Raw genomic sequence first — 27,904 nt, forward strand, 5'->3', positions numbered from 1 at the left:
ACTGGATGGAGGGGGTCAATGGGGGACATCTGTAATACTCTCAATAATAAAGATTTAAACAATTTAAAGAAACATAAGGATTATATACTAGAAATATATAGGCAATCACTGACTTACATTTTGTATATGTACACCTTTCCTTGGTTAGGAAGAGTCCAAGGTATGTTTAAATGCTCAGAGTTAAATTTGGTGACCTTCCTCTCTTTTTAATCAAAGAATACTTAGGAGCTGCAAGGGGTCACCCTTCCTTTTTCTTGGGTGAACATGGCTGGGTAGATGTGGGCCATGGTCCCGGGTGCTTGGTTGTTACTAATCCGCATAAGGAAAGGCTGTTGGCTTCCATGGAGGTGAAACACCCCGAGGGTTCAGATTGGCAGTGTGACCGAGGAAAACAGGCAGCCCTGGATCCACCCCTCTTTCTGCTTTTCCAGTTCTCACACGACTCAGATGCTTTCACTTATTCTGCCAATTAAAAAGTCACATATGAGACTTCAGCTTGCGCTGATCTGGTCCACATTCATTATTACTCTCTCTTTACAGCCAGTGGGGGAGGCTGCTTTTCCTCAGCATGACTTCGTTTCAGGAGTTTTTAATCGTGCAAACCATCTCTAGTGGTTTCTTTTTGGATGCGAATGTAAACCGTTACCAATGGTGAATTTCACCCATCTATTAAAAATAACACCTTATGTAACAATTGGCTGTAAGCACTACAATAGAAAGGATGTAAGTATTTATTTAATGTCACACTAAATTAGCTTGATCTATACCCCTACTTATTTCCTTTTGGAATGGTTGTTAGGCTCTTGCAGAATCCAACTGTGAGCCGCCCTGGGATCTCAAATAGCAGGCAGTTGAAATCACTTAGAAATCAAGAGATGATGTACAGTGGGGCCTTGACTTATGAGTGTCCCGACTAATGAGTTTTTTGAGATACCAGCAGTCTCTCGGCTGATTTTTTTTGCATTGAGTTGATAGAGTAATTTGAGTTAAAGAGCTCGGTCTCAGAATGAATTAAACTCGTAAGTCAAGGCCCCACTGAACTTCCATTATATTTCATGGAGAATTCGAAGATCTCAGTTCTCCCATCACTTTACTCCTGCTCCTCAACCAAATTATGTAACCAAACCATGAAGTCATGAACATCCTGTAATTTTCATTACATGTACAAACCCCCCCAAACTCTTTAAATGATACACTGTAAACTCAGTATACTGACCATCCTATGCTGTGAGACACAAGAATGATATGCTAGTCAAGGGCACAGACTCTGAAGCCAGTCCGTTCTTTGCGATGTTGGGCTAGTTATTAAATCACTATTACTGTGTCTCTTTCCTCAGATGGGAAATGCGGACCACAATCATGGTACCTACTTTGAGAGGCTACTGTGAAGATTCAATGTCTTTAGGCATCTATGCTTTATTTAGAACAATCCCTGGGACATAGTGAGTACTACCTGAATGTTCACTAATATTTTATTTTTAAAAGGAAGTGAGTCCTTGGTGTGCCTGTGTCCCTTTGATGCTGTGCCACATGCATTTGTCCTTCTCAGCTGACCTTGTCATCCCACTCCAAGAAATGCAATGATTTATCACATCTGTTCTATAGTGAAACTTAAATTTTTAAAAAAATCACAGCATCTTAGCCAACTCTCCTTAGGGAAGGCTTGTCTTGAGGAGTACTCATGGTTCCTGGGGGTAGGATTTGAATTTTTTCCCTCTCAAGTCACTAAGTGGATTACAATGTTCCGGATAACTAACTAACTGCCTCCAAATGCTTGGTTTCATTCCTCACTCTATGACGGCCTTTGGGAGATGATGCAAAAGTACCAACATCTCACCAAACTGCACAAATAAATATTTTAACGCCAAGCTTTTCTGGTCCACATTTTAAACTAAGTAAAACCAAACATATGAGTACTGACAGCTCTTCAGAAAATTAAAGCGTGTTCTAAAATATTAACTGTGAATATCACATGGATATAAAAGCTTCACAATAGGGTCATGGCATCTAATCCTATCTAATAAAAGACAAACAGGGTAAATGACCGTACCTTCGCTACACTTCCCATCGGCTAATCAGGGTGATATGCAAATTAACTGCCAAGAAAGATGGCGGTTAATTTGCATATGCAGGCGCAATGATGGGAGGCGAAAGGGGAAGGATGGAAGAACGGTGATTGGAAACCAGGCGGCAGGCAAGAGCGGGGTGGCAGGGCCCTGGATTGGAGGACCGGGCGGTTCGCCTGACCCCAGCCGGTGATCGCGATCGGAAAGCTGGGCCACAGGCAAGGCGGCACCCCCGGGACCCAGGAGCCACCTTGCCTGTAGCCTGTGATCCTGATTGCAAAGTCTTGGAGGCAGCTCGCTCCCGCCCGGGGCCCGCAAAGGCTTGGAGGCGGCTCCGGCACACGGACAGGGACAGGGACAGGGGGCTGGCCTGCAGCCTCCACAGCTGAGCGCAGGCCCGGAGAGCAGACGGCAGGCCTGCCTCCCGCAGAAGCAGTGCGGGTCCCTTCCGCCTCTCACGGAATCTGCACGAGTCCTCCATGCTCCAGCAGAAGTGGCGTGACTCCCTCCTGCCTCCGGTGGAAGCAGCGCAGCTCCGGGCGATGCACTGCGGTTCCTGCCAGCTCCCGTGGAAGCAGTGGGCAGCCTACTGTGCAATATTGCGCAATGGGCTACTAGTTTATGTAGTAAAAATCCATTGTTATTCTTAGTATAACTATTGTCATTTTTTTTAAAGCAAAAACAAAACAGCTATCAATCCAGATGGTGGGTAAGGAAATAATCCAATAGTTTATATTCAAATAAATTAAAGTGTTTTTAATGTTATAGGAATTACTATTATCAGGAAAATTCTTTAATTAGCCAACTCCGTTTCCAGAGATTACAGATAACACTGTTTGATGTGTTTGTCTTGATCTCATTTCAAGAATCATCATTGACTCCAACCATTGCCTCTCAGGCAGTTCCAAATTTACAAAAAAAGTTGAACTCTTAAGTTGAAAATTATTACACTAGGCTAATTTTAACACCATAAAGGACATTTAAACAAATCAAGGCACTTCGTACCCATAGTGCTTTGTCTGGCTGTGAGCCTGACCCATGTGATACCATAGAAAGCTGTGTTCTAAACAAATCAGTAGAACTGAGTACATCTAATAACTGTGCTGCTGGCATTTAGGTACCCTGTCATGGTAAATAACACTTCGGATTTTCTCTGTGGACTCACTGCTTCCCTAATTCCCAAGCGATGCAGGTTTAGTTGGAATGAACCCCACTACCAGTCCCCTGCATGTGGCTTGATTGCCTTAAGATCAATGTATATCACCCAACTTCACCAGTGGCCATTGTGATTGGCTCAGGGATGGGCACACTAACCAACCAGGACCAGTGATGACCTTTGCTAGGCATTCTGAGGAATAACTTTTCCCTCTTCTATGTGTGAGCAACCAAAAAGAAAAATAAAAAGAAAGAATACGTGCGCGCGCGCACACACACACACACACACACACACACACACACACGCACACACACACACACACAGTTTTCTCTCCTTAGAATGGAATCTCTCTTGCCGCTGAATGAGTGATAGGAGACTAGGAGGTCTGGAAGTGTGGTATCATGTTGATAAGAAGAAAAGAAATGCTGGAGGTGCTGGTGCTGGTGGTACTGGTGATGGCGGTAGGGGGGTAACCAGAACCCTGTGGAGCCTGACTTAGAAGACAGCCCCAGAGAAGCCAGCCTCTCTAGGCAGGAGGTGGAGAGACCTGAGCCCTGGGAACGTACTGGGAACTTTTAAGCTTCACTTAAACTGGTCAGAACCCTGGACTTTTCAGCTACTAAGTCAATACATTTCCTTTACTGTTTGTCAGTTTGGATTGGGTTTTCTGTTTCTTGCAACATAAAGAGCTCTAAACAATGCAGGCAAAATGGCCTGGCCTGGTGAAGAATGTTTGGGCCAGAACCAGTTCTCCGGAGCCCCATGGTGCTACCTCCACCGTGATGGGGAACGGGAAGGAAGCGAGCCACGGGGAGATTGTCAGCGCGTGACACAGACAGGCGAGAAGTGCAAGGGTCCTTCCATGGAGAGGCCAAGGAGGAAAAGGAAGAGCCCCAAAGACATAGCTTGCGAGTTAGGCGTTCCTGCTCAGGCATGCCAGAGAGGAGAGGTAATGCCCAAGTGGGCATTACTGTTTTAAACAATGACTAAGTAGCAACCAGGTGTTTGTGAATTAGAGGCTGCCTGATTCTCACAACTGGTTGGTAAGGTAATTATAAAAAGTTTTCTGGTTAATAGAAAAAAATTGGTCCTCAATGAAAACTACAGTCTCCATCTTTTAAAAAAGATTGCTTATTTTTTAATTTTGATAAAATAGATTTACTTTGTAAAAAAAAGGGGGGGGGCATGAGAGTGTCTATTTTTCAGGTTAGTCTAATCAGTGGACGCTAAACCAGTTTTTAAAATAAGCACTATATTTGTTCACTTGTCATTTCTGAGAGCCACATTCAATGAATAACAATTTCGTTAAACTCTTAGGGTCACATTCAAATGTTTAGCCTTGATTTTAATATTAGACCTGAGATATTTCCAGGTGCTTGCTCTTATCCACAAATTATTGTTCTGCCTTGGTAATAAAATGGAAAGGAAACAGAATGAGACCTGGGGGAAAGGGAAACATTTTTCTAGCTTGTTATGAAAAAAAAAGAATATTCTTTCTTTGTCCATTCTGAACTTAGAAATCTATTTTTTTCTATATAATACTGAAATATTTAACAATTCATAAAAAACCTAAGCAGTTACATTAAAATATAACTTTAAATACAGCCTGCAACTTTTACCAGGAACCTTGTAAAATATGGTGAATATACATGCGTGAATACTAAAACAAGAACGACCATTGAACATTCACATGGAAAAGCAGCATTACATACAATATAATAAATACCCAGGAAATCAAATCCACAAGTTGATCATTATTCTGATTTAGATTCTTTTTTTTCAGTGAAGACTTTCTACACTTTTTGTATAATTTATTATAATAACTTTACAAGTTAAACATTAATTAAAAACAGAATTCAACTAATCTGACTGCTGAAATAACACAATCCCCAATGTTTTGCAGCATATTTTAAACTATAACACTTATAAAACTGATATTTTGGCAAGAAATACACATCCATATAACTAACTGCTCAATTAGCTTCTTTTTCAATATATATAAAAAAAGGCAGAATTGATAGTATGAAGAAAAACAGAAGCTAATATTATTTCTGAGATAATTTTATTGCCTTAGCTCTTGGGCTTTGGCAATAAATGTCTTAAGTTTTAATATATATATCATATAATTTAAAAACTGTATTTACAAAATATAAAACTTTTTAAAGCAAAATTCTATACAAAATACTGTTTTTATACGTTTCAAGGGTGTTTTACCCCTAATTTCCCACATGCGTTCAGGCTCCCTTCCTCAGACAGTAATTCAGAGCTGGGTTCTTAATAATAGCGGCTGGTCTATGATTAAAGTCTGAAGCTGAAGATCAAAGTTTACTCCATGCCCTACTGAGAGTTACTGAGAAATTCTCCTGATTAAAATCCATTTAAAATCCAAATTATACAAAATTCACTTTGTTAAATTTTGATTCTTTCCTTTTGTCATGAAACCTACCAAACACTTTTTAGGAATATTGTATCACTTATGAAAATTCTTTTTCATAGCCTTTCTTTTGAAATGAAAGAAAGCACCCACCACTTCTGTTACCTTTTCAACATCCGTTTCTATGCACAGACATATAACATGATTTCTTCATCTAAAACGCTGAGAGAGCCCTAGCTGGTTTGGCTCAGTGGATAGAGCATCAGCCTGCAGACTGAAGGGTCCCAGGTTCGAATTCTGGTCAGGGCACATGCACGGGTTGCGGGCTCAATCCCCAGTAGGGGGCGTGCAGGAGGCAGCCAATCAATGATTCTCTCATCATTGATGTTTCTGTCTCTCCTTCTCCCTTCCTCTCTAAAATCAATAAAATATATTAAGAAAAAAAAAATAAGACGCTGAGAGAATAAATGAGATTCACCTGTTCGCTTCTGGCTGCTATAAGAGGTGTCTTTTAAACATGACTAACAGTCACCCACCCCTATTGAGTTCCATAACTGAGTTCCATAGTCAAGGATCTTATCCTGAAGATGGACCAGATCTTCTACAGGAAGGTTCTTTCCTGCTCTTTCTTGCTTAGGAGACAGATGATCTTCCTTGCATATATATATATATATATATATATATATATATATATATATATATTCCCCCCCCCCCCAAATCACCAAATTAGGAACCCAAAACTTGTAGAATTCCCCCAAGTCCACATGCTCGGTGTGTGACTGGACGTCAGCCAGGTAAAGGGAACTCTGGGAGGGTCCAAGGATCTTGGGTTTCGAGGCCAGAGTGGACTTCACTAGCCCTGCAAAGTGGCACTCCACTGTGGTCAGTGAGGCGTGGTGCCCACGGCTGGACAGAGTGGTTACTTGCAGGTGTGGACGTCAGTCATGCTTTCACACCTCCTGCAGCGAACGTAGCAGCACCAGATGAACTTGCACTCGCACCTCTCCACGTGTCTGACCACGTGGGTGTTGTAGCCTCGGCCACAGCAGAGGAGGTTGCAGCCACCCGCGCCCTCCGACGTGCGGTTGCATTCTCTGCCCTGTGTCCCCGGGATCCCAATTTTCTTATCCTCTACACAGTAGTTGGGAGACTTATGGATGTAGAGCAGATCCTCCTTGCGGATCGGCACTTTCCGCTGGTCCTTTTCTCTCCTGCGCATTTTCCTTTTTATTTTGTCTGAGACTTGAACACTGTGCTCATATTTATCCTTCAGGAAATGGCCAATCTTCTCAAAAGAAGACATGGTTTTCCAGCATGTTTTCACCGCACAGGAGCCGGACACGCCGTGACAGCGGCAGTCCACGGACATCAGCTTGGCCACAGCCTGCAACCAACAGGAACTGTGTTAAATATCACTCACGAAGCGCGTTTTACTCAGTAACAGAAGCAAACTCACCTCATCACTCCACTTTCAGGGTCTGTTTCCGCCTGTATAAAAAATGATGGTTTTGAACATAAAGGATCTTCCAGGCTGCTTAACATTCAAGTGTTTTGTCCTCCTCTGGACCCTAGCAAACCTTTCCAAGTCAAATTTAAGCTAGTGGGCCAGGCTAATATTGGTATTAGAGATTAGAGGAAAACTACTCTTATTCCTAATATCTTGTTTAATTTGGGGTGTGGGGTCATGTTCACACATGTCTCCATGTTCCTAATACATTTAGCATCTTGCTACTCAGAGTGTGGTTCATGGACCAGCAGCGCCAGTATCACTTGTAAGGATTGCAGACTCTCAGAACCAGAATCCGCATTTTATTTAGATCCTCAGGTGACCCATAGGCACATTAAAAGTTGAGAAGCCCTGATAGGGAAGTCACCCTCAACTCACCATGTGCATGGGAACATCTGTGAAACCTTGCAAATAACCAATGCTCAAACCCTCACATTCAGATTTCATTGGTAGAGGTGGGCTCCAGGTGTTGGTATGTCTACAAAGCTGCTCAGGTGATTCTAATGGGCATCAAGGGATGAGACCTACTGACCGAATTGGGCGCTCTTAGGTCTGAGCACTGTCAATGCTGGGCAAAAGACGAAGGGGCCAAAGAGTGTGATTTTCCAGAAAATCCTTCCTCTCTTCTGGAAAATTAATTCAAAACATATGTCATATTCTTGATGGATTAGTAGCACCATCCTACCATAGAAAGGAGATAGCATCTACATGATTTTCCCCAATGCTATATGCTAAGCTTCGTTTATACAGACTGAGAAATTAAATTAGATTACATAGAGCTGTAAGAGCTCACCGCCTGGCACACATTAAGGTCTAAATGAACGCCCTCTGTCTCTGAAGAAGGTATGGTAAGAGTGCAGATAAATTGCAAATGGGGCTAACAGTGCAAAAACAATAGAGAGACTTAAAAAGTGTTAGGGTTCCAAACCTCTTACATACCAGGCTCGTCAGCACAGCTTCCTTCCGTCTCCAGAGGATGGCAGAGCAGATCAATAAATTGTCAGGGCTAGCTGCAGGGCTGACGTCTGTCAACGTGCTGGGTAAAGTGAAAAGCTGATCTGCCCACTCAGTAACCTGGAAACTGTGTGTGTAAGCTCACCCAAGAAAGGCAAAATCTCACAGCTTAAATCCCACTTACAGATCTCATCTGAACGGTAACATGACAGGGCTTTTATACTTTGCTATTTATTTTGTACCAAACATGACGCTAATATGTTTGCGGGATGTTACATTTCCTAACAAATTAACCAAAGTTTCTGAACTATCTAATGAGACAGGATATTTCAAACAAATTATAATATTTGCAACTTGAATGAGAGCATACGGCATTGATTTATGCAATAGTTGATACTTCTGACTGGTGTTTAAAATAATAAACAGAATGGTATTTTAAATCCCGTTCTTTATAGACTACAGCGCACATGTTCTTTTTGAGTTCACAAAACTGAGAAGTTAATGGATATGTCTACTTCTTATTAATCCAGGCAAAAAGGCATCTTTCAATGATATGAAGGCAAAAAGTATGGCACACAGGCTCATTTGGTCAAATTTATGGCATTTGATATTCACAAAGCCTTCAATTCTTTAAAATGTTGAAATTAATGCAATCTGTCTACTTCTGTTCAGATTTTAAGTGCCCTAAGGATATGAGGAAAAAAAGGGCTCAACCAAAACTAGGTAATAACAAAACAAATTGCCCTAAGAAAGCCAAACGTCCAAGGATTATATTTATGTGTTTAAACCTGATCAGCGTTCCTTACAGTCATCACCTCGTGATTTACAGCTGCCCTTGGCTCGGTATCATGACTGAAAAGCTGACTTTTTCTTTTATTAACCAGTTCAAATATCATGTATGACGTTGCCAATTTGCAAAGCGTAGCAGACAGAGTAGATGCTCTCCAAATATTTAATGAATAACTAGTCCAACTCACTTAAACAGTTTTAATTTATTCTCTATTGGTAATCTGAATTGGAGGTAGTAATAAAAACCACCTTTTTTAAAACAAAAGAGTCACTGCTGGGAGATCAATGGTATTGGAAGACCTTGATCCAATACCACTGTCAGCCCACAGCAGTGGTAGCCCGTAAGAGTGACACACTATTTTATGGGTTTGAAGGATAAAGAGACTGACTTCTAAATTCAATGATATAACCTGCTGAATCTCTGTCAAAATTTGGGGGGAATTTTCCTGCCATAGAAAACTAGCCCAGTTAAATATCTGGAGTTAACTATAACTTTTCAGGAGTGATGTTTTAAAAAACTTGTATTTGATTACCTTTGAATTCTATTACCTTTTTGTCCCTAACAAAAAGTATAAAAAAAGAAATAGTGTTTTTGTCTTACATATGTATATTTTAGAAGAGAAAGACAAATAAACTTCAAAGAGAAAAATCCCAATAACTGACATGCAATGTAAATGATTATATCCCCATAATACTCGAAGGAAGAAACTTGGACAATAGGGATTAAATAAAGCAATAGAATCACCACTACAAGAATTTGACGAAAGGCAGACAGAGTTCAGTGGCAGACACACACACACACACACACACACACACACACACACACACACACACACTAGAGCTTAGTGCTTCTCAGAGCACATTTTCATAGATGATTTTACTTAATTTCGTTTTATAGGAAGAAATGTAGGTAGTTATGAACATGTACTTATTATTCCAATTTTACAGAAAAATAAACTGTGGCTAAGATAGTTGTCATTCATAAGGAAAGCTTGGTGATACATGATACAAAATCTTTATATGAAGCTGGATCATTTTAGTAAAAGAGGGAAAAATGTAGTGGAACATGCAAGTATATTTAGTAAAATTGCATGAACTTCAAAAAATATATTTTGGAGATTTTCAGAGAGTATTAATTAATGTTTATAGCTATTCTTCAGTGATAGCATAGTCATTTTGGGGGGAACAGGGAAAGTAAGCGAGTAGCAACCAAATGAGTTGTGTGTGGTTATGAGAAAATTCCTTTCTCTACTCTAGTTGAGTAGTTAAGGTTTATAACGATATTAACAGAGGAATGTTTTGTTAACTATTGCAAACAGATGTGCACATTTTGATGGAATATTTTTAACTATGGGAGAACAATTAGGAAGGGAACATTTAATCTACTGGGCTCCTTTGTGTTAAGTTTTGGTTTGATGCACTTCTAGTGAAGTGAAATACGAAAAATGTATCGTTAATGCTTAAAGGTAAAAATAGAAAATATTTGAGAAGTGGTCTAAGGAGTGATTGGTCCCACAATTTTGACTCAGGTAACACAGCAGGCTGTGATTTTTTCCAATATATTGCTCTACACAAACTTCACAGAAATGATCAAAAAACTGTTATGAAACTTTTCATGATGAGCATTTCATTTTGTCAACTATTAGATGATTTGTTTAAATTTTTATGAAAACTGTGACATAAGATTGGATGAGTATAGGTAGAATATCTATTCCGCTCACCCATTTCATGCCATTTAGTCCAAAAATATACTTGAATCTGCTGAAAAGCAAAACACTTATGTGTTGTTCAAGTACTTATAAATATTCTTGAAACAGGTCAATGAAAATGTGGGGTTGGGCCCTTCCCACTTTTTTGAGTTAGTCATCATAAAACAAATTATGGGGTAGGAAAACTTAAAAGTTTATGAGGTGGACATGGGAAGAATGGAAATATTTTAAGCACACCAAAAGCAATACCCATAAATATTCCAAGTCACATTATTCCCAGAAGTTCTGCCCCTGGAAGACATCACATCATTCTGTTAGCCAATCGCCATGCGGCAACATTATTCTTGGAGTCATAACTTTAGGAATGGTGTCAGAAACCAAGTGGGAATTTAAGGTCAGCGGTTAGAAAATCATCTATCCTGCTCACAACACGACTAAGCGCCAGTACCCACATTTCTCTGAACGCTTTTCGACATTTGGAGTTTGGGATTTTGAGACGAGGGAAATCAACTCAATTGAATGCAGACCTTGAACTTGACTCAGGATGTGCCTATAATTTAAAATCCTATTTGACAGTATTGAAAATGGAGTTGATCGTTCTTCCATGTTAGATAATAACCTGGAAACCTGGTTAGTTTGTTGTGGTGGTGATGGTGGTTTTTATTCTTTTGGCCACCAAAAGGAAGAAAAATACAAAAATGCTTTCAATTGTAATACTTTATGAGAAAAGACCAATAAAAACACCAGTATAATACCTTCAATATCCGGGTAATGTTTTTTAATATTTTAAGTTTCTATCTATTTCAGTGATTTTTCAAGCTTTTTCATGGCATACATACACTAATTACCAAAATTCTGCAGTATAACAAAAATATATATTTTTAGCACATCTGACAAGAAAATAGGTATAATTTTGATTCATTCACACCATACGGCCATTATGTTGGCTGCTGTGATTTTTTAAAATTGATAATCTAAGGGAAAAGAGGTCAGTGCCCCTTATTACTAAATAGTCAGGTATTGACTGTTTTAAAAACTCTTGTGGCACATCAATTGAAAATCGCTGATCTAGAACACCGTGAAAAAAATTTAGTAGAGGAAGTTTAATTTATATAAAATGTGTATAATTGAATAAACTGAATTATTTTCTGCATAATTAAAGTAATAGCAAAAACCTAGCAAATGTGAGGAAATGTTTTTTTTTGCCAAAAAGGATTAAAATTGATGCTGAATAGTTGTGTACGTTTAATAAAATTAGATTATAAAGTAGCTTAAGATCCAAGTTAATAGTTACAAAAGCAAATATTGTTACATAATTTAAAAATTTACACAAGATGGAATAAAACTCAATAGTTGCCTAATATTACTAATACAATACATTTTAGAGATTTAAAGACATTTTATATATTCAGAGATGACTTCATTCAAGAGATCATAATTTGAGTTTCTGAGTTTTGTTTCCTGGTTAAAAAATTTAAAATCTCTAACAATTTATTTAACAAATATTAAAGGTTTAAATTAATAATAAACATTATTGAATTGTTTTCTTATTTTTTAAATATATTAATTTGACTTACCTTGATGCTTTTTTCTTGCTTAACTTGAGTTTTAAAGAACATATGTTAACTACATTTAACCTCTTTTATATTAATATATTAGAAATAATTAAAAATTTCTTTATTGGATAATATTTAAATTGCAGCAAAAACTAATTAATTTTTTAAAATATAAAACTTTAAGGAAAAGATGCATATGCATAACTATGGTGTTAAGGAAGAGTGACTTTAGTGAGGTAAATTAATTTTTAAAATTCTTAAACAAAAACATAAAAAGTTTACATAACTATTTACTAATTTCTACTTTGCAATTTTTAATTGAACATTCAAGTTGAATTGAAATTTTTAATTTGATGTGTTATGTGATATATTTACTGAGCTTTCTGTTTTTGTATTTTTAAAATATATTTTCATTGATTTCAGAGAGGAAGGGAGAGGGAGAGAGAGAGAGAAACATCAATGATGGGAGAGATCATTGATTGGCTGCCTCCTGCACGCCCCACACTGGACCCTGAGCCCGCAACTCAGGCATGTGCCCTGACTTGGAATTGAATCCTGACCTCCTGGTTCATAGGTCGACACTCAACCACTGAGACACATCAGCTGGGTTGTTTTTGTATTTTAAACCAAAGTGGTTAAATAAAGAAAACTGGCTGAAACTCTCAACTATTCTAATTGGGTTCCATTTATTCACTTTCCAAAAATGTGAAAAAAATGCAACATATACTTTAAATATTTGTGAAAAATATTGAAACTTGTTTTAATATATTTTAGGAGAGGTTGCAGATTGCAATGATACTTTGGGACTTTTATAGGTTACTGGGTATTTACAGTAGTATATGATGTATGCTGATATTCCTGTCCTGAAAAGATTATTATAAGATAGAAAATATATATTCATTAAGAAGTTTTAGCTGTTTTAGGAAAGTCACTATGAATAGCCAAGTAATTCAACTATGGTGTTGAACTCAAATTTTATTGTGTCAATATTTATTATGGTAAATATATAAAAGTTAAGTTAATTTACAAATTTATTCCATTTTAAGAAAACCTAGAATCATAAAAGAGGTTAATTAGATGGTGGTACTTCAAATTTGCTTCCTGCTGAAATATATCTATATTTCAAAATATCCACATATTTAATAGATCTAGAACTTCTTTACATTTATCTGTATTTATCAATTTTACAATGGATCTACATAGCTTTAAATAAAATAAATATTTCCCTTAAAAACTTTGTTTTAAAAAAGCATATTAGTTAAGTATCGTGCATTCCAAATGTATTTAAGAATGTTTGCTAGAGAAAGTAAGGGTAAAACGGACCACAGGACTAGGAGCCATTGCTCCCTAAAATAGATATAAAAAAATAATCAAAAGTCCAATTGAGGAAATTTGATCCAGTCCCATTAGAAAGGCGGATACTGTAGATCTTACTCAGGCTCTGCCCCTAATCAGCTAAGAGGGTGGAGCCAAAGAACCCAACAGGCACTTGAACCTGTATGATTTTACAATCAGCATTTCAGGTATACGAAGTATACAATCACAAATACATTCTATAGCAAGACTGAACTCACATTAGATGGAGAACTTAAAACTCCATCAATGCGGTCAGTACAGGCTCGTGAAAGAAAAACATGTATAAATTTACAGTCATACATACATAACAAAACATAATATACATACATATATACACACATAGATTTCTTAGACTGCAAGTACGGTTTGTTTTTAAACTGTTTGAACAGGTTCATGCACAAGTGTCGTCCCTGTATTATTTACCTAAAAGCAATGAATTTTATGCCATTTCCCAATACATACCTGCCTTCCAGCTTCATTGTTATGAAGGTTCATCGCTAACAGCACTTTGCTTTCTCTGCCCGTGGTGTTTCTGATGGGGAAGTCCAGGAACTTTCTGCTGAACCACATGCCGTACTGGACGTCATCCGAGCAGCCCCCCCAGTGCCAGCCTTCGCTGGCTGAGCCGCCGTTCTGCAAGGTGGTGTCACAGGAACACTCCGTCATGTTGCCTGCGCTGCAAGACCTTGTCACCGCGTGCACCAGGCCTGCAGCCATCACCGCGTAGATAAACGCTGTTTCCTTGGTGCCTAGAATAAGACGTAAATTGCTAAATGAGAGAGGCAGACCTCTCTGTTTATGCTCATAACAGAGCCTCCTACTCATTCTCTTGTCAGCGAAGCAATTTTTCAAAGGCTCCCAGTGGATGCTTGAATGAGTGCATATTTTGAAAGGAATATTTCCTATTGTGGTAGTCTTTTAAGAAAGCACCATTAATTTTGGGTTAATGTCCCTTTTGAGGGATCGTCAGATATTGGTTATCATAGTTCTCAGACGTAAAAAGACCTAAAATATAAAATTTATGTCGGCACCTAGTTCAGTGGCCCAATAAATACAGGTCAAATTTAAAATCCTTTGCGTGGATACCGGTAAATGGTATAAGATGCCCCCGAAGAGTCCAGATTACCTTTCTTTTAAAATTTAAAATGTGTTCTCACAAAACACAAGCTGGAAAATTTGGTGCAGTTTTGTTCGCCTGAGTAATACCTATCAGAAAGCAAGTTAAACTTAAACCAAGATCAAAGCAATTAGGTGATAAATGATACATGTTTAGTTTCACATTAAAGACTCTCCTTTCTTTAGAATAGCGTTAAAAACAATCCTGATATTAACCTGAAACCATTATACACTTTATATAGTACTAGCTAATCCTCTTACAGGCTTAAAGATAATTAAAATGAAAAATCATTGAAATGTCACCAGCAAAAAAAAAAAAAAATTGTTACGTAAAATAACTGAATATGTCTTTAGCACACGAGCAATAGCGTTTGGGCTAACACCTTTAAAAGTTAAAGGCCTATGAAAGCATCAACAAAACGGACTCAAAGAGACTCCGCAGGCGACTTTTTTTTCCCTTTTGAGATGTTTAGATTGGAGTGGAAACAATTTCGCGCCCGTTGACCAATAAACCTCTTCAACAGCTGATGCCTCCGCATTTCAGCAACTGTGAAGAGCACATCCTTTTTCATTCCCCCCGCAGGGGTCGGGGCTCCTTCGGAAGGGCGTGCGGGCCAAAGCGCAGCAGGGCCCAGGCCACGCCGGGGCGGCTGCGTGTGTAGGAACCGGGTGGGGAGGGGTCAAAGGTGCAGGGAGAACGGAAACAAATGTGAAAAACAACGAATCTTTCAGCGCCCAGGTCCTAAAACTCCTGGCATCTGCTAATATTCCTGGAACAACCCCGATTCCCTGTTTTTGTTGTTATTTTTTTTTTATCTTTCCCGAGTCACCAGGCACCTGGGAGTGGAACTTAATTCACCGCAGTTTCCCGCCCCCGGGTGAGCGCAGAGGAGGGCAGAGAAGGGAAGAGCGGAGTGGTCGCGCTCTGGTTGGCGGCACGTTGGGTCGTCCAGGACAATCCCTTTAAAAATCCCCATTATTCCGTCTCCCCGGTGCTCCGAGGAGCCAGCAAACGCGGCCACCGGCCGCTGGTCCAAGGCCCGGCGCGCCGCGGAGCTGCTGAAATCCCAGCAGACGCGGCCGCAGCATTCTCTGCCGCCGACATCATGTTTCTCCAGCTGGTCCCCCAGGTAGGGGGGCGAGGCGGGTCCGAGGGGTCGGCGGGGTTCAGTGTCAGAGTTTTCCCTCCACTCCAGCCGGGCCCAGCGGGAAGGAGGAAGCACGCCGGCGGCCAGAGCCAGGCTCCGGACCTGGGGAGCCCCCCCCCCCGCCCCCATCCAGGACCGCACCTGCGCCCGGGGGCTGGCTCCCCGCCCCGTCCACCAGAGGACCTCTCGGGGGGACTGGGAAAGCGTCGGGGACCACACGAGCACCATCGATGTGACTTTACAGGAATCGGAGGAGGGGTCGCCCCTGTCCCGCGCCCGCCCCGGGGGTCCCGGGACTCACCGCTGCTCAGCTCGTAGCCGAAGAGGGGGCTGGCGGCCGAGGGGGCGGCGGCCACGCGGCAGTCCCAGCGCTCGTGGCGGAACTGGCTGCGGCACTCCTGGACGCCCAGGCGCGCGCCCTCGCGGATGCTGGGCAGCAGGTAGGGCTTCCTCTTGCACAGCTCCTTCTGCCGGCTGTTCAGCGGCAAGTTGGCGCAGCCCAGCTTCTCCGGGACCCCGAAGGAGGCGATGCCCAACCACCTGTAAGCAACGGCCGCCCCCCCATGCACGTCGCTCGCCTGCTCTCCTCCCCAATCCCAGATGTTTTCCCCCCCCATTGAGGCCACCCGCCCGAGGGTCACCGCCCCTACTCCCCTCGTCTTGGCTGCAAGTGCCCTGAGGCTGGGTACCCCATGTGCCACCGCCTACCCCGTGCGTCACCGCTGCGCCCCGATACTCACATCCAGTTTCCTTGGGCCCCGCAGGGGAACAGCGCGAGCAGGGCTGCCCACAGCGCGCACAGGCGGGACAGTCCCAGGAGCGCCGCTCGGTCCATGGCCCCCGCATGGATTCCCGCAGCCCCAGCCACTCCTCTTCGGCCCTCCCTGCCCCGAGGCCCGCCAGGCCAGAGGTCAGCTCCCCAGCACCAAGTTCTCCGTCGCTCTCCTCCTCCCTGCAGACAACATAAAACGAAGGCCAGAAGCGAGAGGGGCTCCCGGCGGCCTCCCCTCCCTCGCTGGGAGCAGAGCGAGGAGGCGGAGGAAGGCGCTGGAGGCTCTCCTCCCGCGCCCAGTTGGAGACGTGCGGGAGATGCGGGAGCTGCCCTCGCATTCCAAGGTGAGAAGCTGCCGTAGATGTAGCTCTGCCTCCATCGCCCCCGGCCTCTCCTCCCGCCCCCGCCCGCCCCCGGCCGCGCGGGGAGCCTGATTGGTCCAGCCGCCGCCCCGCACTCCTCATCCCCAGACCTCGGGCTCCCATTGGCGGAGAGCGGGCTCTGCGGGGGGCGCGGGCCGCAGGTCTCCCGCAGCGCGTGCAGACCCCGGAGAGTTCAAGACCTTTCCTGGCCCCGAGCGGGGTTTTTGCTGCGTGAGGGGAGTGAGCGCAACCCGAGGACTAAGAGGGGCGCTTCGGTCTCAGCAGCCCCAGGCGCGGGCGGGGGTGGAATGGGAGATGTTTGCGTTCCACCCATCCCGTTGCCTTTGGATTAATTACCCTCTGGGTGGAGCGGCTGGAAAATCTCACTGCCCCCGTTCCTTTCCTCTCCTGCTCCCCACAGGAGAATCATCTTTTTCAGTCAGAGTTGGTACCAAACAAGTTGACCTTTCAACACCCTGCTTGAGGTCCCAATGCGTCAAGAAGCTTTGGAGGACAGGACGGGAGAAAGGCCTTCCCATGGGGACCGACGTCATCTCCCCAAGCACTCATGTTTAGCCAAAGGAAGGGTGCAGCCTAGCCTCTAACCTACCGCAGTCAACCCGTGTTGTGCGATTTCCTTTCCCAGGGTTGTCTCCCATTCCCCATCCTTGAAAGCACTGTCGGAAGATGGAAGGCAGGAAAGAATGAGTGAAAGCTGTCTGGAGGGTTCTAGAATAGTGGGGAGCTGTGTCCTGACCCTCTGCTCCACTCCACATGATGGCTCTCTGGGCAGGGCTACAACTGAAGACAGATTTTAAAAACAGGCTTATTAAGCACCTACCATGTGGCCAGGAAGGACTGTGGGACATTAGAGAGACAAGACACAAGATCCATTCCCTCGAGGGCACAAACCAGCCCTGGAGAGGAGCCTACAACAAAATAACTGGAGATTGTTGGTAAAGGAGAGGATGAAACCCAGCCAGGTCCTTGTTGGCACCAAAGAGGACCCGGAAGCAGAATGTCATGGTGCCTGGCCTTTAGGAAGGTTGGTTAACCAGCTTTCTGCAGTCTCTGGGGACCTCTGAAGGCAACAGGACATGCTTAGCTGTGGGACAGCCCTGCCTGGCATAGTGGGAGACGGGAAGTGTTTTGCAGTGGCATCACCTGCTCCTCAGAGGACTTATGAAATGTTTGTAAATTCTCAGGTGAACAGAACAGCTTAGTGGGTGGCAAAATCCAGACTTACCCAAATAAAAGATCTTACTTGCTTTATCTATATTCATAAAATGTTAAAAGACTGACAGTCTAACCAGCCAGTAGGTATGACACGCACTGTCCACCAGGGGGCAGACACTCAAGGCGGGAGCTGCCGGGCAGTGGTGACTTGGCAACGGTTCACGGTTCTCGGGTAATACACCCCAGAACCAGAGAGGAGGGAGCCCATTTCCTCACGGGGCCACACGATTCCACCGGGCTGTGGGACCCCACCTGCTGAAGGGACTCCACTCACTCCACAGACGTCGTTTGAGCCGTGGTGCCACCCCAGCTGCAGCCAGCCAGGGAGGGACAGCGGGAGGTTGGCTCCAGGGAGTGTCCAGACCAGGCCACTGGTGGTTGGAGCCTCTATTATCGGCCACTTTCTAGTTAATTTCCTTTCAATGTGCACGAATCAGTGCAAAGGGTCACTAGTCTTCAAATAAAGGATTTAATTTGCTGCATATGTCCTATATCAGCCCAGAGCAATAAAAGCTCACTGAAATTCCCCTCCTATCTATCGTATTCATTCCTTTAGTCAACAAATATTTATTGAGTGAACACCATGTACTAGCCACATTGTAATTTTTAGAGTCAAGTTGATGATAGGGTGTAGTTACTGATCTAGAAATATTTTGGCGCCTGGCTAGTGGCCTCTCTGAAACTCAGAGCCTTCATCCAAGCCCTCTTTATTCTGAGAGCTTCCCAGGAGGCGTCTGGAGCATTCACTGCTGTAGCCCCGCCATTGGGCCCAGTACATGAGATCCTAGTTTTGAACACAGTTTATTGAGTGCATTAACATGATGAGGAACATTCTGAGCAGATATCTAAGTGGCCTAAATGATGAAACTAGAGAAGTGATTGCTCTGTCAGGGGCCTGGAGGAGGGAGGAGAAAGCAATCTCGGGACTGGGAGAGTAGAGAATATTAATACTCTAGGCCAGTGGTCGGCAAACCACGGCTCGCGAGCCACATGCGGCTCTTTGGTCCCTTGAGTGTGGCTCTTACACAAAATACCGACTTCGGCGCATGGGCCACAAAGTTTCAATCGCACTGTATGTGCGTGCTCGCACGTGGCATTTTGTGGAAGAGCCACACTCAAGGGGCCAAAGAGCCGCATGTGGCTCGCGAGCCGCAGTTTGCCGACCACGGCTCTAGGCTGATTTTAGTGGTAGATGTTTTAAAGAAGTTGTTGGGCTTGTGTGCTTTCTTTTCAATTGAAAAAAAAAAAAATATGGAGCCTCTATTATGAGTTAAAAAGTGGGGAATAAAACAGCTGTATTGTAGCGGAGTTCACAGTCTGGTTGGCAAGACAAAGTGAACAGGCTCTTACAATACAGTGTGATAACGGGAAGTACAGTGTGCTGTAAACCACGTAGAGGGATTACTTAATCTAGTTTGGGTGTGCAGGTCCCTTGAATTCTGCCTCCATTATGTCTCTAGGGATCCAGCACTGTCCAGACAGGCATTCTGATAAAGCATTTAGAGAGAACTCAGAGGATTCTGCTCCTACAGTCAAAGAACACTAGGCCAACCATTTTCAAATCCAGGGCACAACTTCAGGGCCTGAGTGGTGCTGTTTCTCTTTTGCATAATCTAAGGCCGTTGGGACATTCTGATACTTCTAAAGCAAAGGAGACATTTCCAGGAGCGGATGCAGCTGAAGAAGTAGGCTTTTCACTAAATGAAGATATTTGAGTGCCTACTTTGTGAGGGCATTATGAACTTCCATGCACTGAGACCCTCATATGTGCTCCCAGAGTTCCTTCTTATTTTCTAGCTCTGTTCCTCTCTCTTCTCTAGTTTTCTCTCCCCTCCCCTCCCCTCCCCTCCCCTCCCCTCCCCTCCCCTCCCCTCCCCTCCCCTCCCCTCCCCTCCCCTTCTCTCCACTCCCCTCCCCTCCCTTCCTCTCCCCACTTCCTTTCCTTCTCCTCTCCTCTCCTCTCCTCTCCTCTCCTCTCCTCTCCTCTCCTCTCCTCTCCTCTCCTCTCCTCTCCTCTCCTCTCCTCTCCTCTCCATTCTCTCTCTCTCTCCACACACACATTATATATAAAGAAATAAATTTGAAGAGATTAAGAAACTTGCTCAAGGTCACCCAGCTAATAAGTAATAGAGTCAAAAAAACAATCTTACTTTAGGGGTCTTATTCTTTCCACCATAACATACTGCTACATAATCTAAATCAAATTCTTTTTTTTTTCTTTGCCTAATCAAATTCCTGTTCACTGGGCTTCAGGGTCTAAATTGCTCTTTTGCATCCCATGGTTCTTTACATCACAGTTCAAGATATCTCCATCAGTCTTCTGTTTCCTGATAATAAACCAAATGCATATATTTTCATTTAATATATATTGAGCCTCTGTTGTGAGTTAAAAAGTGAGGGATAACACTGAGCTAAATGGTAGTGGAGTCCACAGCCGGGGTGGGTCTCCTGAGGAGGTCTCCCTCAGGCAGATGGCCGTCTCATGTATGCCCTTCCATTCCTTCCCCCCTCCCCCCCCCACCCACACTTTCTGTGGGCTGAGAGCTGAGAGGACCAGGGAGAAGAGCCCTGGGATGTCTTGGGGGGGCAATTAATTTCAATTTTGACCCTTAGTTGCCTCATCTGTAAAATGATCAAAAACTTCCCTTCAGTTCTGAATCTCTAACGGAGTTCCCATAGATATAGGCACCTGAAGCATCCCACAGTAAGCATCAGCTCACAGAGAGCTGTTTCTTTCTCTTTCTCTCTCTTTCTCTCTTTCTCCCCCCCCTCTCTCTCTCTCTCTCTCTCTCTCTCTCTCTCTCTCTCTCTCTCTCTCTCTCTCGGTGGGGGTGGGGAGGACTGCATTAGCTAGTGGCTTTGCACTCCTAGGAAGAGTAAAGTCTAGGCATTGACAAGCGTTTGTCTACCTGTGAGAGGGACCCAGTTCTCAGGTGGAACAGGCTAGCGTTTTCCGGCCCCCATCTTGTATCTTCGGTTCCACTTTTGCTTTTGGGTTTCACTGAAAATAAATTCTTTTAATTGCAGAAACCTTTTTAAAAGGTTGGACTTCGAAGTATATTATAATATGGCCAGGTCATAGGACATTTTATTTAGAGGACAAAAGAAAATGTGACGTTACAGATATTGTATTTATCCTGGACCATGAAAGTGAGGAGCTCTTTCAAAATCTTTTAATATACGGTGGTTCGCCCTAACCGGTTTGGCTCAGTGGATAGAGCATTGGCCTGTGGACTGAAGGGTCCCAGGTTCGATTCTGGTCAAGGGCATGTACCTTGGTTGCGGGCACATCCCCCGTAGGGGGCGTGCAGGAGGCAGCTGAATCAATGTTTCTCTCTCATCGATGTTTCTAACTCTCTATCCCTCTCCCCTCCTCTCTGTAAAAAATCAATAAAATATATTTAAAAAAAATATATGCAGTGGTTCATCTCTACTATCACTGGTGAGGCGTGTGCTCTTTATTGAGACTGGAGAAATAAAGTAAATAAGGGGTCAGATCCAAGCACAGACACAACTACGCATGTCAAATTGTTAGCTTCTTCAGCAGCAAGCAGGAGCCCCCTTTTCTATTTAGTATTTTTGACTTCGTATTTGGAAAGAGGGCAAAATATTAGCTGGCCAGTAGGATATGACCTGATGCCTACTGTGCGATGCCAGCTTCAGGTGCCCACATCCATCAACTGTGGCAGAGGTCATGCCATTCTTTGTTCACAAATGAGAGCTGGTATGACATCTTGTGATAAATCCAGGTACCATGATTAGCTCTGCTAAAAAAGCACCCTGTGAGTCAACATTGGCACAGGTTACCGAAGCATCCTTGATTCCACAAAGATGACATGTATTTGAACTTGTCTTTCTAGCAGGGGTAAGGTGTTTGGAGCTCTATTCTAGAAAAGGATATTTAGGAGAACCAGAGTCCGAGCATATTTCTTTCACTCGAAGGAGCTCTCTCGAGGGATTGAATCGGTGCGGTGGTCATCTCTGACCATCTGGGCTAAGTGAACCAGATAAGTAGCTGGCCGACCATAAATCGTGTTTCCCACTCAGGACATTTGTAGAGTGTTAGTGGTAGAACCCAGAGGAGCCTGTTCCTTCTGGTCATTTTCTCTCAGTCCCTGGGAAACTCAGCAAAAAGTCTGCCTGCACAGATATGCCTTGGACTCTGCCTCTGGCAGTCCATCAGAGGACGAGACTTCTAAGGGCCTGTTGTAAGAATTTCTGCTGCAGATCACAGAGACTTATGTACTGGAAACTGATACCAGAAGCACCCCAGCTGGTCTTAACTCCCATGATAGAACAGAAGACCAGAGGTGACTTTTCACATAACTGGGTCCCCATCCATTCTATTTTAAATTCCACCTGGATGCTACCAGCGCGGAACGGAGCTCAGGCTCGTGGCCACGGCTCTCAGGCGGGGGCAGAGAAAGGCATTCTGGATGTCCTGCTGCCCTTTGGTGGCCGGAAAAGCCCGTAAGAATGATAGTCTTGGAGCATCAGAGGAGACACCAGCGACAGAAAGAACAGGAGTTGGAAAAGGATACTGGCTTGCTTTTAAAATTTCCACAACGACCAATGTGAAACTGTTTTGTTTACTTGTCCTAGAAATGAAGATGGAAGATGCCTCATAAAGTGTTAATAGAAAGTGGCTTATCTCTGGTGGCATTTATACAGATTATGCAACCTTTTTGGAATGGAGGAATAAAAGTAAACCACAATCCTTGACAAACAAGAGTGGTCACTGTTGCCCGAGGGCACAAGTAAGCAAACACACCAGGCTGAAATGCAAGAAGAGGGTTGAGCCTCTCAGCATCCTTTTCAAAAACAGTTTTCAGAATTTTGTAAAACAACACAACTCCATCCATTAATGAATGATTGTCAATTTTGATAAGATATCAAGAAAACAACTTCAAAGGCCTAGCATTTACCTTTTTTAGAGTATTATTTTTGAAGTGATCTCTGGGCTGTCCATAGTGGAAAAAATTTTCTCTTTTTTTACTGTTTTACAGAAATGGAACAACCTGAAATTTTAAAGGGGAACATTTTGAGGGAAAAGTCATTTAGAAAGAATTTCTTGTATCCTTCTTAGTCTAACTATTGGCCTGCATAATTAGACTTAATTGTTGTGATGTAATAAATGTACTTCTGCCAATAAAATGCCCCAAATCAGCAAATGCTGAAATCGCTTTTGTATTCAGGGTTGTTGTTCATATGCTTAACTCTTGGCTACTGTCCTCATTATGGGTGGAGAGCATGTCAAAGTGGCGTTTGTTAAGTCTGGCCAAGCAACAAACACCAGCTGGCATGCACTTACGTCTCAATCGTCACACAGAGGTGAATCACATTTAAACTTGACTTTAATTTTTTCACTTTCTTGACTGAAATCTTGAGTGATTTCTTATTTTCTCCTCCCAAGTAGATGACAAATCTCCAATTCGACTAGAAACACCTTCATATCAAGGAGTATGAGTAATTCTCTTGCAACATGTCCCCTCATTGTCTACAACAGGTCTGAGTGTGTAGTCGACATTCAATAATTATTGGGTGATCGTTGTTTGAACAGACAAGGAATCTCTCCTACGAGGGGAATCAATGAAGCATTAAGTTGAGAGCTGTCAGCGCTGACTTAATCCACTGACTTGCCACTTCTCAACTGGAAATTCGCCATGACTCGTACCCAGGACATTGCATTAGTACGTGCCCCATAATTTGCACTAGTTCCAAGGGGACCACCAGATGGCTGTGGCTAGTATGCACAGCCTCACTTTCTGCTAGGGTTTCAATCAGTAAATAAGCTGATACTCTTAAATCTTCCTGACAAAAGCTGGAGCTGTGCCATGTGCTCCTTCCAGGTAAGTGTGCTGAGCGAGCTAATAACTCAAACTCTTACTGGAGTGCCCTCGAGAGAACACTTTTATGTGAGTGGGCAAGTGCTCCGAGCCCAGGAGATTTACGAGGGTTCAGAGACATAAACACAAACTGCATAATAGGTGTGAGGTGTGTTCCAACTGCAGCCTTCTCACCTTCTGTTAATGATTACGGGGAGGGAGGCATCAATACAAAAACAGCTGACGTGGGGCTCTCAAGTTCACGATCTGATGAAGACTTCTGGTGCCAGACCAACTTTTTGGGGTTGTCACATGGCTTAGTGAAGCAGCTTCCAAAATGGGCTGAAAACCACAATATTGATATACTGGGCCATGTGCCAGAATAAAGCCTGAGTCCAGCCGACTGGGTAAGAGATTCCAGTTGCTACTTGAGCACCAGCGCATTGTCTGGGCTCCCCAGGGCACACTCATGAAACCAGCACCAGACAAATACAGCGGAGCCACTTTTTAATGCTGTTTTGGGGAGGGAGGGCGTGTTTGCCTGGTGGGTTAACTGAGTTATGGCAAGCTTCGGCGGGAAGGAGTTTCCCTTCAGGAACTGATTTGGCCTTCAGCATATCTTAATTTTATAGTAATTGTTGGCAGTCCAGGGTGGGGTTCCGTGCTGGAATCTTACCCTTCGTACTCCACCCCCCCTCCCTGCCCCAGGGATTCTGATGAATAAAGCACGCCGAGAGAGAGCTGAACCAGTTTGGGCAAAGTATCAGCTTTATTAAATGCAAGGCTTCCTAGGAGAGCTGGGTTATGCAAAGTGAAGTTTCCTATCCCTTCCCCCTGAATCGAAGACAAGAAGGCTGATCCAATATGCCATCCAGTCTCAGGCTGCAAAGCTGAACCTCAGAGAAGAGGCTAGGGAGAGGCCACAAGAAGTGAGAGGAGCCCTCCCTCTGTTTGAAGAAGCCCAGGTCCAAGAAGAGTGAAGTTGGAGCCCTCTCGCTTTTGAGGTACCCACTAGTGACAGGGGCTGATCGACTGGCCACTTTTTCTCCACAGGGGAGACGTAAGCAAAAAGGTGGGGAATGGGGTGCAGATTTCCTTCCCACAGAAGAGAGTAATGAGAGTACAGACATTTAGAAGAATGTCCTGACTTCCTTGGGCAGAGAAGGGAAGTTAATCCGTTCTGTCCATATCGTGTTGTAAGCCCTCAGGACAAACGGGCAGGCAGACTGAGAACCTTCATGGAAGCTATGGGCAGGATTAGTATGAGGCAAGTGCGATGGGCTCTATTTCGAGAAAAGGCAGCTTATGCAGTGATAACTAGCATTAGTGTAGGAAGCAGTTAGCATAGATGTTGGGAAGCCATGGTATGACGCCCTCAATGGTACGGATGAATCCAGAGGGATGATTTCACCAAAAATCAGTGTCCCTGAAATCAATGTCCTCCTCTACTTTTATTAAACCTTAGAACTCATTATTTGCTTTATGTTGTTTCTGCTTGAGGTTTCCTTTGGTAGCATTAAAATGAGTTCATGGTCCCTCATTGTGGTCCCACATTGTCAGCTCAGGCAAGAGGCCCAGAAACATGGTGGGTGGCCTACAGTGATCCATCTGAGGTTAGAAAGGTACCTGAAGTTAATTACAAAATGCATAATCAACAGGAGACTTACAATGAGTAGGAAAAATTTGAGACGTGTATTATAATATCGATATACCTATATAGATGTTCATAAAAACGCTGGAGAAATATTTTGATTCATTTAGTATGCACAATTATTTGTAGATAGAGTGCATAAATTTTTAGACTAGACAAAACACGGTATAGCTTGTGATTACATAAAAAGAAATATGCTATGTTTGCTCAGGATATTTTAAGTCATTTGATAACACTTATGATGGAGGGTTATTTTTGTTCATTGCTTGCTTTATTCAAAAATGAGTTAAAAAGAAGAGTTGAAAGTGATAAATATATTTCACAGCTGGAGAAAACAGAAGAACCACATAGGAAGATGAAGCTCTCATAGCATTGTTTATCTTTTTGGCTTAGTTTTGTGCAGTATCCCACAGCCAATCTTGGAATTTTTCTCTGCCTCTTTTTCTTATAGTTAAATTGTACACATCAGTAATCTAATCAAAGCAAATCAACCGAACTTTTCAAACAACTTAAAAAGCACCAATTGTAGCACTGGCCAGTTTTCTCAGTGGTTAGAGTGTTGGCCCACAGACTAAAAGGTCGCAGGTCTAATTCCCCGGCAAAGGCACGTACCTCCATTGCAGGGCCTGGCTTGCAGATTTCCCAGCCTGGTAGGGGCTCGAGCAGGAGACATCCAATTGCTGTGTCTCTCTTACGTCAAATGTTTCTCTCTCCTCCCTCCCTTTCACTCTCTCTAAAAAATAAAAAATAAAAACCCACATTCTCCTAAAAAAATTCTCACAATACCATATGTAGAGTAATTAAATAATTCTATTAAGTCTTGTAACAACAACAAAAAAAACCCCAGCAGTTTCCCACCCACCCACTTGCCATTGACCTCTCCCCAGAAGTAATAACTTTCAGGTCTTTTAATTGAATTCTTTTGGTATTTTGCTCCAATTTTGTTAACTATCATACTTATATGGTCACTTCTTAATTTTTAAAATGTTTAGACATTATATGTGACTTTCCACTGTGGACGTTGAGGATTTGCTTTGTTTCACCACCACCTCCCCGTACACACATGTACTTTTGTGTCCAATATAGCTATCTCAACACTGGGGTTAGCTCCGCATTCAGTCTTTATGTTATTACTAGAGGCCCGGTGCAGGAATTCGTGCACAGGTGGGGTCCCTCAGGGTTGCCTGCAGGGATTGGGCCCCAGCTTGCGCCCCCAGGCTTGCAGCCCTGCAGCCCCACCTGGCACCCCACCGTGGCCTGACACCGACCCCTCACCTGTTCCATCATCCTGCCTGCAGGACGATCAATCAGGGCCAGGCCTCCTGCCCAGCTCCCTCAGCACCTGGGAGTCCGGTGGTGGCCCCACCCCCTACCACTGGTGGCCCTCTGTGGGGCGATCGGGTCCCCGCTCCCACCTGCCTTGGCCTGGTGCCACCCACTCACCTGCTACACCATCTCACTGCGGTCCCGCTCTCGTCGGGGCCCATTGGAGCCTGCAGCACCTCCACTGCCGCCCGCTGCCAGCACTGTGTTGCTGATACCCACCATGTTCCGCACCACCCCCTGGTGGTCAGTGCACATCATAGCGAGTGGTCGAACTCCCAGTCGAACGGTTTGCATAGTAGGCTTTTATTATATAGGATGACATCAATGTTATTCATGCTATGCTAGATAGTGCACTATGATTAATTTCCTTTTCTCCACTTCCTTTTTTTTCTCTATTTGCCTGGTTTCTATGTCTTTATCGTGAATCTAACTCCAAACCTGAATCTGAGATGAATCAGAAGTTCCATCAATTTCATCTTCTGATGGTACTCCCGACATCCCTTGGCCTGTTCCAGTCTGGAGTGGGTACCTTCATTCCCAGCTTCTAGAGGCTGCCTGCACTCCTTGGCTAGTGGTTGTCCTCCTCACGTCACTAGGACCTCTGCTTCGATCGTCATGTCTCCTTCATCGACTGTGACCCTCTTGCCTCTCTCTTATAAAGACTCTTGTGATTACATTGGAAGCTTGTGGATAATCTCCCCATCACAAGAATCTCCCCATCACAAGATCCTTAATCACATCTGTAACCCCCCTTTTGCTATCTAAGGTAACGTATTATAGGTTCTGGGGATTAGGGCACTGGTGGGTTGAGTGGTGGTCCTCCGAAAGACATGTCCACATGTTTACTTCCTAATACCCAGAATCTGCAAATGTGGTCCTATTTGTATTTTCTGAAACATATACATTTTTTTTACAGATATAATTAAATTAAGAATTTTGAAGGAGATCCTCCTGGATTAAAGGGGTGGGTCCTAAATTCAATGACAAGAGTTCTTATAAGA

The 27,904-nt window shown here is 43.4% G+C and overlaps 1 protein-coding gene and 1 long non-coding RNA gene across 4 annotated transcripts; one reads left to right on the plus strand and one right to left on the minus strand.

Moving 5' to 3' along the window:
- Window positions 1–4,457: 4,457 nt before the first annotated feature.
- Window positions 4,458–16,606, minus strand: WNT16 (Wnt family member 16). Of its 3 annotated transcripts, XM_036328848.1 has the most exons (5): window positions 16,472–16,606; window positions 16,033–16,271; window positions 13,930–14,216; window positions 8,043–8,177; window positions 4,458–6,980 (listed from the first exon to the last, which is right to left on the minus strand). In XM_036328848.1, the coding sequence occupies exons 1-5, from the start codon at window positions 16,564–16,566 to the stop codon at window positions 6,516–6,518; spliced, it is 1,221 nt and encodes a 406-aa protein (XP_036184741.1). In that variant the 5' UTR covers window positions 16,567–16,606; the 3' UTR covers window positions 4,458–6,515. The 3 variants fall into 3 exon arrangements, with proteins under 3 accessions (XP_036184741.1, XP_036184743.1, XP_036184744.1); XM_036328850.1 differs by lacking the exon at window positions 8,043–8,177; XM_036328851.1 differs by having other exon boundaries at window positions 6,837–8,177.
- Window positions 15,269–19,166, plus strand: LOC118666469. Its single transcript, XR_004970972.1, has 3 exons — window positions 15,269–15,713; window positions 15,976–16,847; window positions 17,287–19,166. It is a non-coding gene; the product is annotated as an uncharacterized LOC118666469 (long non-coding RNA).
- Window positions 19,167–27,904: the final 8,738 nt, after the last annotated feature.

Source organism: Myotis myotis, unplaced genomic scaffold, assembly GCF_014108235.1.
Source record: "Myotis myotis isolate mMyoMyo1 unplaced genomic scaffold, mMyoMyo1.p scaffold_m19_p_11, whole genome shotgun sequence".
Lineage (NCBI taxonomy): Eukaryota > Metazoa > Chordata > Mammalia > Chiroptera > Vespertilionidae > Myotis > Myotis myotis.

What these genes read in the sequence shown, in the direction of transcription:
- WNT16 (XM_036328848.1), bottom strand. Translation starts at nt 16,566, where the DNA reads ATGGACCGAGCGGCGCTCCTGGGACTGTCCCGCCTGTGCGCGCTGTGG. An exon ending in ACAATGAAGCTGGAAGGCAG is followed by an intron (nt 8,178 to 13,929) that starts GTATGTATTGGG and finishes CACAGTTTCCAG; the next exon opens with GTTACTGAGTGGGCAGATCA. An exon ending in AAGCTGTGCTGACGAGCCTG is followed by an intron (nt 6,981 to 8,042) that starts GTATGTAAGAGG and finishes TGTTGGTTGCAG; the next exon opens with GCTGTGGCCAAGCTGATGTC.